Below are 12,058 nucleotides of genomic sequence, written 5' to 3'. Positions count from 1 at the left end.
CATATGTTTGTTTATTTACAGAAATTGAAGTTAAATAATTGAGTTGTGTATTTTGTTCTGCAGGGGGAGAAATTCATGGTCTTTCTGATGTTTTTTGAGAGTGAGTTCCAGAGTTGTGGGACAGCCAGTGAGCAAGCTCTGTCTGTTGTGCTCACAAACCTTCACCTTTGTGGCCAACAGTTGCACTGATCCACTGAACCACTTTGATTACATTTGAGGTGGCTGAACCAGCATTTGGTGACTATGCTGTCTGATTAGATTCATTCTAGATTACTAGGTGTAATGATCTGCAATATTCAACCCTAGAGGTCATGGATCATTGTGTCCAAAGTTGAGGCAAACAACCTAATTAGTTTTAAGATTGAGTTTGTTAAATTTGTGAATGGGATTAGATGACACGGTTGCCTGTGACAGCAGGGGACTGGAGTCAGTCATCCAGGAGGTCCATTCCAGTCCTATGTTCTTCCATCGAAGTGGGATACAATAGAGCAGAACCAGTCTTTCAGTTAGTAGGGGATGCTATAGGATGTTTTTAACAACCATGGCTAATGTGAATTAGAGAAGATTCCAGAAAGACTCCAAGGCTGTAGACTGTCTTAACAATTGTAGGGCAGAATCCCTCAATGGAGGTGATGTTATGAACATGGCCAGTTACTTGAAGCACTTCCCTCTTCCATGAGCATAACCTCTATTTGCCCTGGTTCATTTTCAGCCAACTATTCTTCTGTCAGATGCTGACGGCTCCCAGGCCCTGGGGTATCTTGGAGATGGCAATGTCAGCTTTTGATGTTAACAAAATGCAGAGCTGATGTTGTCTGCCTATCTCCTTTAATAGGGGTTCCAGGAGCTCTCGTTTTCTTATTCACTAGCCACAAAAGGGCTGGATCAGAGATTTCAGTAGTGGTTAGTGGCTTGTATTTCCGTTAGATTTTCCAAGACTTCATGTTGTTCCAAACCCTTGGAAGGGATCATATTGTATTATTGATTACATACTCAACTTGTTCCTGGTATCTGCAAAGACCATCCCACATACAGGTGATAATTCCTCAGAGCAGTTGATTTCTGATGCAAGGTGGAGGCATCCTGGATTATTACAAAGGTTTATGGTTCAGAATTCCATGGGGCATGATTTTGCTGCTACTACTATGGAATCAGCGGTATAAGAATATTCACTTATTAGTACACTTCCCACATGGGTGCCAATGTTTTTCCATGTGCGTTTAAGATTAGCCCTGACAATAAGTGGACTTAATAGATAAGGGACTCCTTAAGGATATTTGTGTACAAATCATTGTGGTTTTGATTTTTAAAATAAATAGAGCAACAAATATTGCTAAATATTTTGATTTATAAAACAGATGTTGCCTGTATTTTGCACGGTATACTAAGGATGGGTGCAGGGACTGAGCTATGGGACTCCATTCAGTGTGTTTGAGTCACACAGCTAATCTCTATCCATCATGTCAAAATTATATGAAGTTGGATTCTGTATGATATTCCCTTCCCATATGCACACTACTAAAAGAATGTACATTAACAAAACAGATGTGAATACAAGAATGTGTATTAACAAGGCAGATGATTGCATAAATCAAAGAGGAACCACTCCTCTGAAGATCACTCAGTACTAGTTTTTGAAAGCATGAGCCAAATTCTCAGCTGGTGCAAATTGGCATAACTCCAGTAACTTACATGGAGCTACACCAGTTTCTACCAGCTGAGGAGGATAGCCCCTTCTGTTTAATGGGGAAAAAAAGCCTGTTGTCATTTTACAAAAAAACAGCTAATAAAGAAATGCAGTAAAGGCTCAGCAGCACATGCAACGAAAGAAAAACAGAACAATCAATGTGAAGAACATTTAATAAAGATGTACCAATTTATATAAAACAAGACTCAGTTGTATCATTTCTGAAGCTTGAGCACAGATTAAAATAATATTAAACATGTGAGTTGGCCTTCAGCTTGTATCGTAATAGAAAATGGAATTAAAGCAGCTGTACTAGCAATAACTGGAACTGATCTGTCCCTGCTTTGGATTATTTTAATAATATATTAGTATTTTCTTTTATGGAAAATTGATTTAGTGTTTTATAATTGTATTATGTGGGGAATTCAGAAACATCCTGCTATTGGCCACTTTTGAGAGAGATGGTACAGAGCACATAGACATTCTGTTGTGGTATAGTAATTTTTATATATTATACAAAGTTAAACTCCTCAGACTGGATCGTAATCCTTTGTGAGTCAAAGAGATTTCCTCTGAGAAGCCTATGCTCAAATTTACTGGACGGAAGATGCAGTAAAATTGCCTCAAGTTCACTGATCACTAATGTATTTTTCTCTCAATTAAACATTGGTAGATTTCAGAATAATTGAAAATACTGATTCTCTTCTCATCCCTCATTCCCCAAGTTTTAAGTTTAACCACTTGAGTACTTGCTATTGTTCCATGTATTTCTTTGTGAAATGCCAGTGTACCAGTGGAATGTCTGTGCTTCAAACACAGCTGTTGACACCTTCAAGTGGGATTTTACAGCCAAATGTTTTAATACAAGAAAACTCTCCCTGTGACTCAGAATGAATGTTCTGCACCAAAAGCCCACTTTATTTTTTTCTACAACTTCCTTGGTGAGTGAATACTCTATTTTCATTCCAAGTTATCTCTCATGATATTCACAATAAGAGAATGTTTAGGGCACAAAAATTGAGATTTTTCCAAAAGATGGCTACTAACAAAAATCACTCATTCCCCTTGTAAAATGTATGAGCTAGATTTATCCACAAGCTCTCACTTTCAGCATCAGAACAAAACAAAGATTTTATGCTCCAAGATCCAAAAAAAAAAACAAAAAAAACTTGCCCATCTTTTTGTTTGTTTGAGATGTCTTTGGCATCTGTAATTTAGCTTTGCACAAATGGGATTATTGCATTACATTGCTCTAATTACTTGCAAATCACATTTATAAAAGGCATTCAAAGGGTGTAAATCTGCCCATATTCGTTTTATTTCAACACCTGTTTATGCCTAGTCTAGTTGCCCCTGTTCAATCTCTTTCAAAATTTTGGCCCCAGTTCAGGAAATCAGTTTTAATCAGCATTTAGGCATATGCTTAAAGTTAAGCATGTTTTTGAGAGCTATCCTGAATAGGAATAGATTCAAACACATGCTTAAATGCTTTCCTGAATTGGGACCTTTATGCTGAGTGACTGCTACTAGTGTCAAAAGACTCCAGTTAAAAACAGACCTTAATTAAATATAAAAAATGGAAAGAAACATTAGGCCTAGGCTTCCTTAATAAACAAACCACTCTTGAGATGCTGTAGGCTGTTAAGGAAGATTTTTGTAATGATGAGTCATTGCATATGATCTTGCCTTTCTTTCCAAGCACAACAAAGGTTGACAGGGATATTGGACAAAAGCCTCACTGAAGTCGCTAGAGCTATGCCAATTTACATCAGTTGGGGGTCTGGCCCATTATCTTAACTTAAAAGTTCATAAAATATCCCTCTGGAAATTCCTTAGTATAAACATGAGGTAAAATCCTGCCTCTGCTGAAGTACATAGGGCAACTCCTAGTGATTTCAGTGAAGCCAGGATTTCACCAGGGGTCTTTGGGAGCTCTTGTGCATATTTTCACAAGGTTAGATCTTCTTTAACTCATCCCAGAAAGGCAGCTGGGCCAACTTGCCTTGTTTGCATGGGAAAATTGACTGGTATAGCGATAGTGGAATAAACCATTTTGCTATTGCTATTCCAGAATTGCTCCCCATATGGCCATTCTATTACGGTATAAAAATTATTCTGTACTTTGATAGCATCCTCCATCAGAGGCTTTTATAGTGCCTTACAAACCATCAAAGAAGTTAGCCTCAAGGCTTCAGTGACTTTCCCAAGGTTCCACAAAAAAAAGCCTCTGGCAGTAATGAGAATATGGTCTTTAACCACAAAACCACTCCCTTCTGAAAAACTGATGGGTGGGAATGAAAAGGTGAACTAGAACCATTATAGATGGGGTATAATAAGAATTTATGGAGTGATTTAAATGTTCAAAGAACTGTTAGATATTAACTAATCCTCCCGATACACCCTCTGGATAGATGGATAAAGTATTATTATATTCATTTTACAGATGGGGAAGTGGAGTCAGAGATGTAAAGGGATTTTATCCAAGAAGTTAGTGGGAAAGCAGAACTCAAACTAATTTAAAGAACTGAATTCAACTTTACAAAAATGTTGGCCCTCAGTACTGCATAACTGTGTAAGGCTGTAGAAGTCATGAAAAGTAAACTTTGAGGCTTTTGTTTCTGTAATTACAAAGCTTTACATGTTTATTTTAACTTAGGTGAAGATCACAGGAACACACCAAAATATTGTCATGAAGTAGCGAGTTGTCATAGTGTGCAGCCTAAGTATCTAGGAATCTATGACGTGTTCCATATTTTGGAGATGAAAAAGTTACTAAGTCAGGGTGAGGCTAAATGAATCCCCTACCTTGCAGAAACACTATCCTTTTGTTAAACAAATGAAAATTAAGCCTGTCATAGTTACTGGGCAAACTGAGTGCATCTGTCTCACATCTGAGGCCTTTGGCTATGACCTGCCTTCGGGTAGAATGGAGTAACTCTCCCAATCTCAGACTGGGCCATGGATCGCAGTCCTCTGGTACTAACTGTGATTATCTCAGCAGATCTTACCTAGGTTCAGATCCTGTAGTTCTGTTCCTTTCCCAGAGCATTGTCAGTGATTAATACAGAGACCTAACAGTCTCCGTAAAGGAAAGTATTATTTATTTAGGAAAAAAAGCATTTCAGAGTAAACATCTCTTAAAAACAATAAACAAGCCTGTACATATAATTGCTTACCAGGTATCTAACCATGGGGACCCTGGAAGAATTAAATCCTTATAGACTCTTCTGCAAAGCTGCCTACTGTGTCAGCTGGTCTCCCTGTCAGAGCTCACTGACAACACCCAGAAGGAGACTTGGCAATTCACCCCCTTCTTTTCCTCAGAAGGGCTTTTTAACTGTTTAGTGTTCCTTTGCTACTTAGCTTCCAGTCTGGCAGTGCTGCCAACTCTTGTGATATTTGCTGTTTTGTTTTGTTTTTTTTTAAATTCAGCTTCTGGAATCATGGAATTATCAGAGAATTTCAGCTTTCATAAAAAACCAAAATACCACAAACTAACAAAAAGTTTCTAGCCTTTATGGTTTCAGAGAAAAGCCTGAAAAGATGAAGCCTCAATGGTCAGAAAGCCTCAATTAAAAAAACCAAAGCAAACAAACACCCTCATGATTTTTAAGCCAATGTTTGTTTGACTTGTGATTTTTGAATGTTAGGGGCTGACAAATCAGAACACTGCAGTATTTAATCCAGTTCTCCATACCCTATGTCAGAGGCTGCTTAATAACATGTATTCTGTTGGGGTATTAGTAGGTACACATTAGCCATCAGGACATGATTGATGATTTCTTTTCCTCAAATGGATTTTCCTCAGCAGTACAGATACAGTTGCAGTTATATTTTTAACAAAACAGTAGTCTCTCCACCACCTCTTTGTTGTTGTTCCTCTCAACAAGAATGTTTGTAAATTCAAAAGACAGAAGTTCCAAACAGAAATGAAAATGGAAATATAGCTGGTTTTAAGAAACATATGTCAATGGTGTTGAGCACTTGCTGCTCCCATTAACTTAATGGATGCTCAGCACTTCTGAAAATCAGGCAATTAGGCCTAATTTTAAAAACTCGGGACCAGATCCACAAGGTATTTAGGTTTCTAACTTCCCTTGATTTCAATGGAAGGTAGGCGCCCAAATGCCTGTGTGGCTCTGGATTTACATGTCCAATTTTAGAACCCATACATACATACATGCATGCATGCATGCATACAGATGTAGGCACCTGAGTCTGAGTAGGACGTATTTATCCGCAGTGGAACAGTGATTGGGCCAGAGAGTGAGTGAATGTTCGGGCACCCAACTGGGAAGTAGAAGACCCTGGGTCTAGGCTCCAAAAAGCTTTTTCATTATTTATCCACTATGGACCAGCTTCACACAGGAGAGACTGAAGCGGCCCTATGCCAGAATGGTGGGAGACCTCTACTCCAATGCTGGTGGGAGACCCCTCTTCAGATTCTTCCTCCCCTTCTGAAAGAGAAGGGGAAATTGACACTGGGTCTCTCACATCCCAGGCAAGTGCTCTAAACTCTGGCTTAAAAGTTATATGGTGGATGCCGGCAGTGGCTCCTTCTCAGTCCTCTGGCTATTTTGGGTGGAGTGAGGCAGGCACCTTACTCATTCCCTCACAAGAAAAGTAGGTGTCTCAGCTGCCTTACTCCAGGCAGCAGGTTCCTGTTTGCTGCTCACTAAGCTGACATAGGCACCTCCCTGCAGCCTGGATATAGGCACCTATCTCACAGAGAGGCCTAGCACATGACACTTTGGTTGGCCTCTCCCATATGCTAGTTTACGCATCTTCCCACCTAGCGTGCTGGCTTTTGTGGCTTCCGTTATTAGGTGTCTGTCTCTCCCCATTAATTGTATAGGGAGCCTCAGAGCCTAACTCAGGCTTTGTGGATCACAGTGTTGTTCATGTGGTTTTGTAGGTGCCTAAAAGTTAGGCATTGTGATGCTTGGTGTTGTAAAGTCCCTTGCTCATTGAAATCAACAGGAGTCTTTCTGTTGACTTTGACAGGTATTGTTTGTCTGTATATGTTAGACAAACAAGAGTGCCATTAATAAACAATTACCAAAATACAACATTACATTTCTTCTGGTATGTCTTTAGGTTGCAAAGTCAAACGCTCTAAAGTAGAGACCTGTGCAACCTTTTATTCTGTCCCTTGGAGAGTCCCTGTCCTGCACATTGAATGAGTGACGGATCCTACAGAAAAAGTAGCATGTGATCATGTAATTAAAGATTGTGTATCCTAATGGATACACATAAGGGGGCATAATTAGGGTTTCATTTCCCCCCCACTGTGGGGTTGAAACCAGCCAGCGGGTTTCTGTGCAAGGTCTGGTGGACGGCAGCCTGGCTCTCCCCTCAGTGCGCTTTCTGATTGCTTTCTATGAAGAGGTGACTGGCTCTGTGGCTGTGGGGAAAGCGGTGGACGTGATATACTTTGACTTTAGCAAAGCTTTTGGTACTGTCTCTCACAGTATTCTTATCAGCAAGTTAAAGAAGTATGGGTTGGATGAATGGACTATAAAATGGATAGAGAACTGGCTAGAGCATAGGGCTCAACGAGTAGCGATCAATGGCTCCATGTCTAGCTGGCAGCTAGTCACAAGCGGAGTGCCCCAGGGATCGGTCCTGGGGCCGGTTTTGTTCAACATCTTCATTAATGATCTGGAGGATGGGGGAGATTGCACCCTCAGCAAGTTTGCAGGTGACATTAAACTAGGGGGAGTGGTAGATACCCTGGAAGGTAGGAATAGGATACAGAGTGACCTAAACAAACTGGAGGATTGGGCCAAAAGAAATCTGATGAGGTTCAACAAGGACGAGTGCAGAGTCCAGCACTTAGGACAGAAGAATCCCATGCACAGCTACAGACTGGGGACCGATGAGCTAGGCAGCAGTTCTGCAGAAAAGGACCTGGGGGTTACAGTGGATAAGAAGCTGGATATGAGTCAGCAGTGTGCCCTGGTTGCCAAGAAGGCTAATAGCATATTGGGCTGCATGAGTAGGAGCATTGCCAGCAGATCACGGGACGTGATTATTCCCCTCTATTCAGCATTGGTAAGGCCGCATTTGGAGTATTGTGTCCAGTTTTGGGCCCCCCACTACAAAAAGGAGAAGTTGGAGAGAGTCCAGCGGAGGGCAACAAAAATGATTAGGGGGCTGGAGCACAAGACTTATGAGGAGAGGCTGAGGGAACTGGGCTTGTTTAGTCTGCAAAAGAGAAGAATGAGGGGGATTTGATAGCGGCCTTTAACTACATGAAAGGGGGTTCCAGGGAGGATGGAACTAGGCTGTTCTCAGTGGTGGCAGATGACAGAACAAGGAGCAACGGTCTCAAGTTGCAGTGAGGGAGGTCTAGGTTGGACATTAGGAAAAAGTTTTTCACTAGGAGGGTGGTGAAGCACTGGAATGGGTTACCTAGGGAGGTGGTGGAATCTCCATCTTTAGAGGTTTTTAAGCTGAGGCTTGACAAAGTCCTGGCTGGGATGATATAGCTGAGTTTAGTCCTGCTCTGAGCAGGGGGTTGGACTAGATGACCTTCTGAGGTCCCTTCCAACTCTATGATTCTATGCACTCTAGCCCATTGCCAGCTTGCCAAGCGTCTGGTTTTCACCCAGGTCGGGCTGAGGAGGGAACCTGGCAGCGCGTGCTGGCCAGCAGGAGTCCGGCCTCATTTGCAGTAACCGGTTGGCGCCACTGGAGGGTGGCAAAAGCGGCGCGGTGGGTTGCTGCAGCCTGGAGGGAGGCGCTTCAAATCCGGACCAGGCTGCAAGAGCTGGGCGCCGCCTTTCCGCTACCTCTGCCCCCAATTGCCCAGCCCCGTCCCCGGCCCCTTGCTTCGGGGACTGACCCCAGCCGTGCTCCGGGGCGCTCCTCCCAGCCGGCCGGCCCACCATGCGGCGAGGGCGGGGCCCCTGCTAGGCAGGTGCTGCGGAGACAGAGGCCGAGCGCTCCCCCCCACGCACGCACGGCCGCCCGCCCCGCAGGAGGCAGGGACTGGTGGGAGGAGGAGCCACGGAGCGGCCCGGGCTGCCCGGCAGCAGCATGTCGCCCGCCGGCTACGAGTTCCCCGAGCGGCCGGGTAACGAAGGGGCCGAGTGTTGCGGGCCCCGGGGCTGGGGAAGGGGGCGACTGGGCGCGTGGGGCTCGGGGGCTGCCTCCGTCCTCGCCCTTGGCTTTGCCCCGGGGGCCGCCGCGGTGCGGGGCTGTGAGACTGTCGCCCTCGACTCAGCGGGGCGCTTCATGGGGCCGGGGACGCTGCTTCCAGCCTCCTGCCACCCGAGAGCGGCGCCTCTGCTGGGAGCGTCCCGGCCGGCGGCGGCAGCAGCAGCAGCAGCGAGCCAGGCTGGGCCGCGCGGCCGCGCTCAGATGAGCAGCTCCTGCCCTGGGTCCTGCCTCCTGAGCCCGCTTGGAGGCGCGCTCGGAGAGGCGAGGTCGAGTTACCCCGTGTCCCGGTTCTTGCACCAGCCGACCGAGAGCCGGGCATCAGGTTTCGGAGTGAGCGCATCCATTTAGAAACCCCTCTGGGACTCCTCGGCCTGCCCCTCGCTGGCGGTGTCCTGTCCCGTCCCGTCCCCCCGGGGCGCAGCTGGCGCTCAGAGTTGGGTTTCTCTTTGTTTTTAATGATGCAAGTCGCCAGGCTGATGAGCTGATAGGCGCTAGTGAGCAGAAACTGGAAATACCCGGTATTTGGGGGATCCTGTATTTGAGCTCAAATGCACCTTGCCAAATTAAGTATAATCCTGCCATTATTAACCGTGTAGATTAAAGCTGGTGTCCACATCCTGCCCTTGTCTCTTATTGGACTGGGAAAACAAACTAGTCAGTTTTTGTTTATAGATCTTTTCACTTCCTGGCTCTCATTCACTAAGGGCTAGTCTAAAGTTGAAATGTACAGCGGCACGGGTACAGTTTACCTGTACGGCTGTGCCACTGTAAGAGCACTTATGTAGCCAGGTTATGTTGACAGAAGAGAGCTTTCTTGCTGACATCATAAGGCCACCTAACCGAGCAGCGGCAGCTATCTGGGTGGGAGACATAGCGCTGTCCACACAAGTGCTTATACTGGCAAAATTTATGTCGATCACGGGGTGGTTTTTTTCATACCCCCGAGAGACAAAAAATTTGCTGGAATAAGTGCGAGTGTAGACAAGACCTACATGTTTGTTTAAATCCAAATCAAAGTATTTTTCACTTTAATTCATGCAGTTGTAATCTGTTGTTTTGTTAATCTGTATTTTTAATGCAGTACCTACATTTTAGGGATCATATTGACCAGACAGTATACATGTGACAGCATCAACTTGAAAATCAGTTAATTAAAAAAAAAAAAAGAGGGGGGGGGGTCGTCTCAGAGATACTTTTCACCAAGTCCTCTATCAACTATTCTAGTTCTACAACTATTTATTCCTATTTTTAAATGCCCCTCTCTCCACACTTGTGCAATGGGCCCACACAAACAGAGGAGGCTGTCTGTACAGAGTGCTGTCAAATACAAAAAGTAAACAAACCCAGAAAAGATTGTATGGAATTGTGATCATAGAATCATAGAGTTGGAAGGGACCTCAGGAGGTCATCTAGTCCAACCCCCTGCTCAAAGCAGGACTAACCTCAGCTAAATCATCCCAGCCAGGGCTTTGTCAAGCCGCAGCTTAAAAACCTCTAAAGATGGAGATTCCACCACCTCCCTAGGTAACCCATTCCAGTGCTTCACCACCCTGCTAGTGAAAAACTTTTTCCTAATGTCCAACCTAGACCTCTCCCACTGCAACTTGAGACCATTGCTCCTTGTTCGGTCATCTGCCACCACTGAGAACAGCCTAGCTCCATCCTCCCTGGAACCCCCTTTCAGGTAGTTAAAGGCTGCTATCAAATCCCCCCTCATTCTTCTCTTCTGCAGACTAAAAGCTGATGGTTCAGCTTACTTTGGAATCAGTTTTGAACAGTGCCTCATTTTCCTGTTTGGCTGGATTTAGCTTTCCAGCTAAACCATAAACACCACCTTGTGAAGTAAACAAAAATAGTAAAAAAAGAGAAAAAACAAAATTAGCTGGGCTAGCCTCTTCATTAGGGTTGAGTGGACATTTCTTTCCTTTATTTTATGGGTTTACTCTTCTTCATGTAGAGCTTCCAAGCATTCCTTTGCTCTGCTCCACTGTAGGCTTCCTCCTACGCTTCTTCCTTAAGTCTTTTTCCTTTGGCAAGAGCAGCACTATGGATCTTCCCTAGTCTCACGCACATATTGTAATCTCAGGTCTTGATCCTGATGACACTTAGCGGCATGCTTAGGTTTATTCCTAGGAATAGTCCACTGAGTTCACATGAGTAAAGTCAAGCACATGCATAAGGGCTTGCAGAATCTTGCCATTAGTTATTAATATTAAAAATAATAGGTTAAAAATTAGAAAAGGTGTGAGTTTTTTATGTTGACCATGCAAGTGTTTCATTATTAGTAGTAGAGGAAATTATGTATGGACTCTCCTTCAGGAGGAGAGTGTGACTGGTGTGGAGCTGTATTTCCAAGGGATGTTTCTGTAAATGCACTCCTCCTGTGGTTCTGCTTTTTCACTTCTAACCGTTGGCATCAAAAACAGCAAGCTGCATTGAAAGGAACAGAGCAGAAAAAGGGGCCTGATTAGATCAATTAAGGATTGTTTGTAATTGCTAAGTAATTTTGGCTAAAAACCCATATAGCTTTAAAGTCAAATTGTTGTGCCTTTGAAAATTCTTATTTTTACAAGTGTTTTAATGGTATAATGTGAGTAAAAGTCAAAGCAGTTGTTCATCTGCCAAGATGAACAGACATGTCTTACCATGCATTTACCAAATATAAGAAAAATGGGTGTGTGACATTATTTCATCATCTGTGTAATTTGTGCTCTAAATTGTATCCACCATATAATTGACCTGTAGAACTCATTACCATAAAATATCTTGTGTACAGCGCTTAGCAAGATATAAAAAAGGTTGAGGCACTTTGTGGATAATAATCATATTGACACTGTTTGCTTGGAGATAGGAAGAAACTTCCCCTATGAACAATTTAATCCGTAATTCTAGCTGCTTCCTCTGAATCATTTGGTACTGGCTATTGTCAGAGACAAGATACTAGAATATTGATCCCATATGGTAATTCTGAACTCCCCCTACTATAGGCCCATCAATCTATGCTCTGCCCTGGTATCCCTGCACATTCTATCCATCTTGTGCGATTCACATCTAGACCCTCTGCATCCCTCAAATACATCCTTTTCCTCCATCTACCCACGTGCACTCAGTATATCTTACTCCCTCAGACCTGCTCTTCCTCTGCCAGTTTATCCTGCCTCTAGCTACCTCCTTTCAGCATATCCTAGGTTTTTTCTCTCTTTGTCC

General features: G+C 43.6%; 1 protein-coding gene across 2 annotated transcripts in view; it reads left to right on the top strand.

Annotated features, from left to right (window-relative positions):
- Positions 1–8,556: 8,556 nt before the first annotated feature.
- Positions 8,557–12,058, top strand: part of MTR (5-methyltetrahydrofolate-homocysteine methyltransferase) — a 71,417-nt gene continuing 67,915 nt past the window's right edge. For both annotated transcript variants that reach the window (XR_010917572.1, XM_067535748.1), the window contains exon 1: positions 8,557–8,765. Coding sequence is in view for 1 of the 2 variants with exons in the window: in XM_067535748.1 (XP_067391849.1) it covers positions 8,729–8,765 (37 nt within the window). In the remaining variant the exon portion in view is untranslated. The remainder of the gene's footprint in view (positions 8,766–12,058) is intronic.

This window comes from Emydura macquarii, unplaced genomic scaffold (genome assembly GCF_026122565.2).
Source record: "Emydura macquarii macquarii isolate MOO-44397 ecotype Brisbane River unplaced genomic scaffold, CSIRO-AGI_Emac_v2 contig_3517, whole genome shotgun sequence".
NCBI classification, from domain to species: domain Eukaryota; kingdom Metazoa; phylum Chordata; order Testudines; family Chelidae; genus Emydura; species Emydura macquarii.
This window is presented reverse-complemented; position numbering and strand designations above follow the sequence as displayed.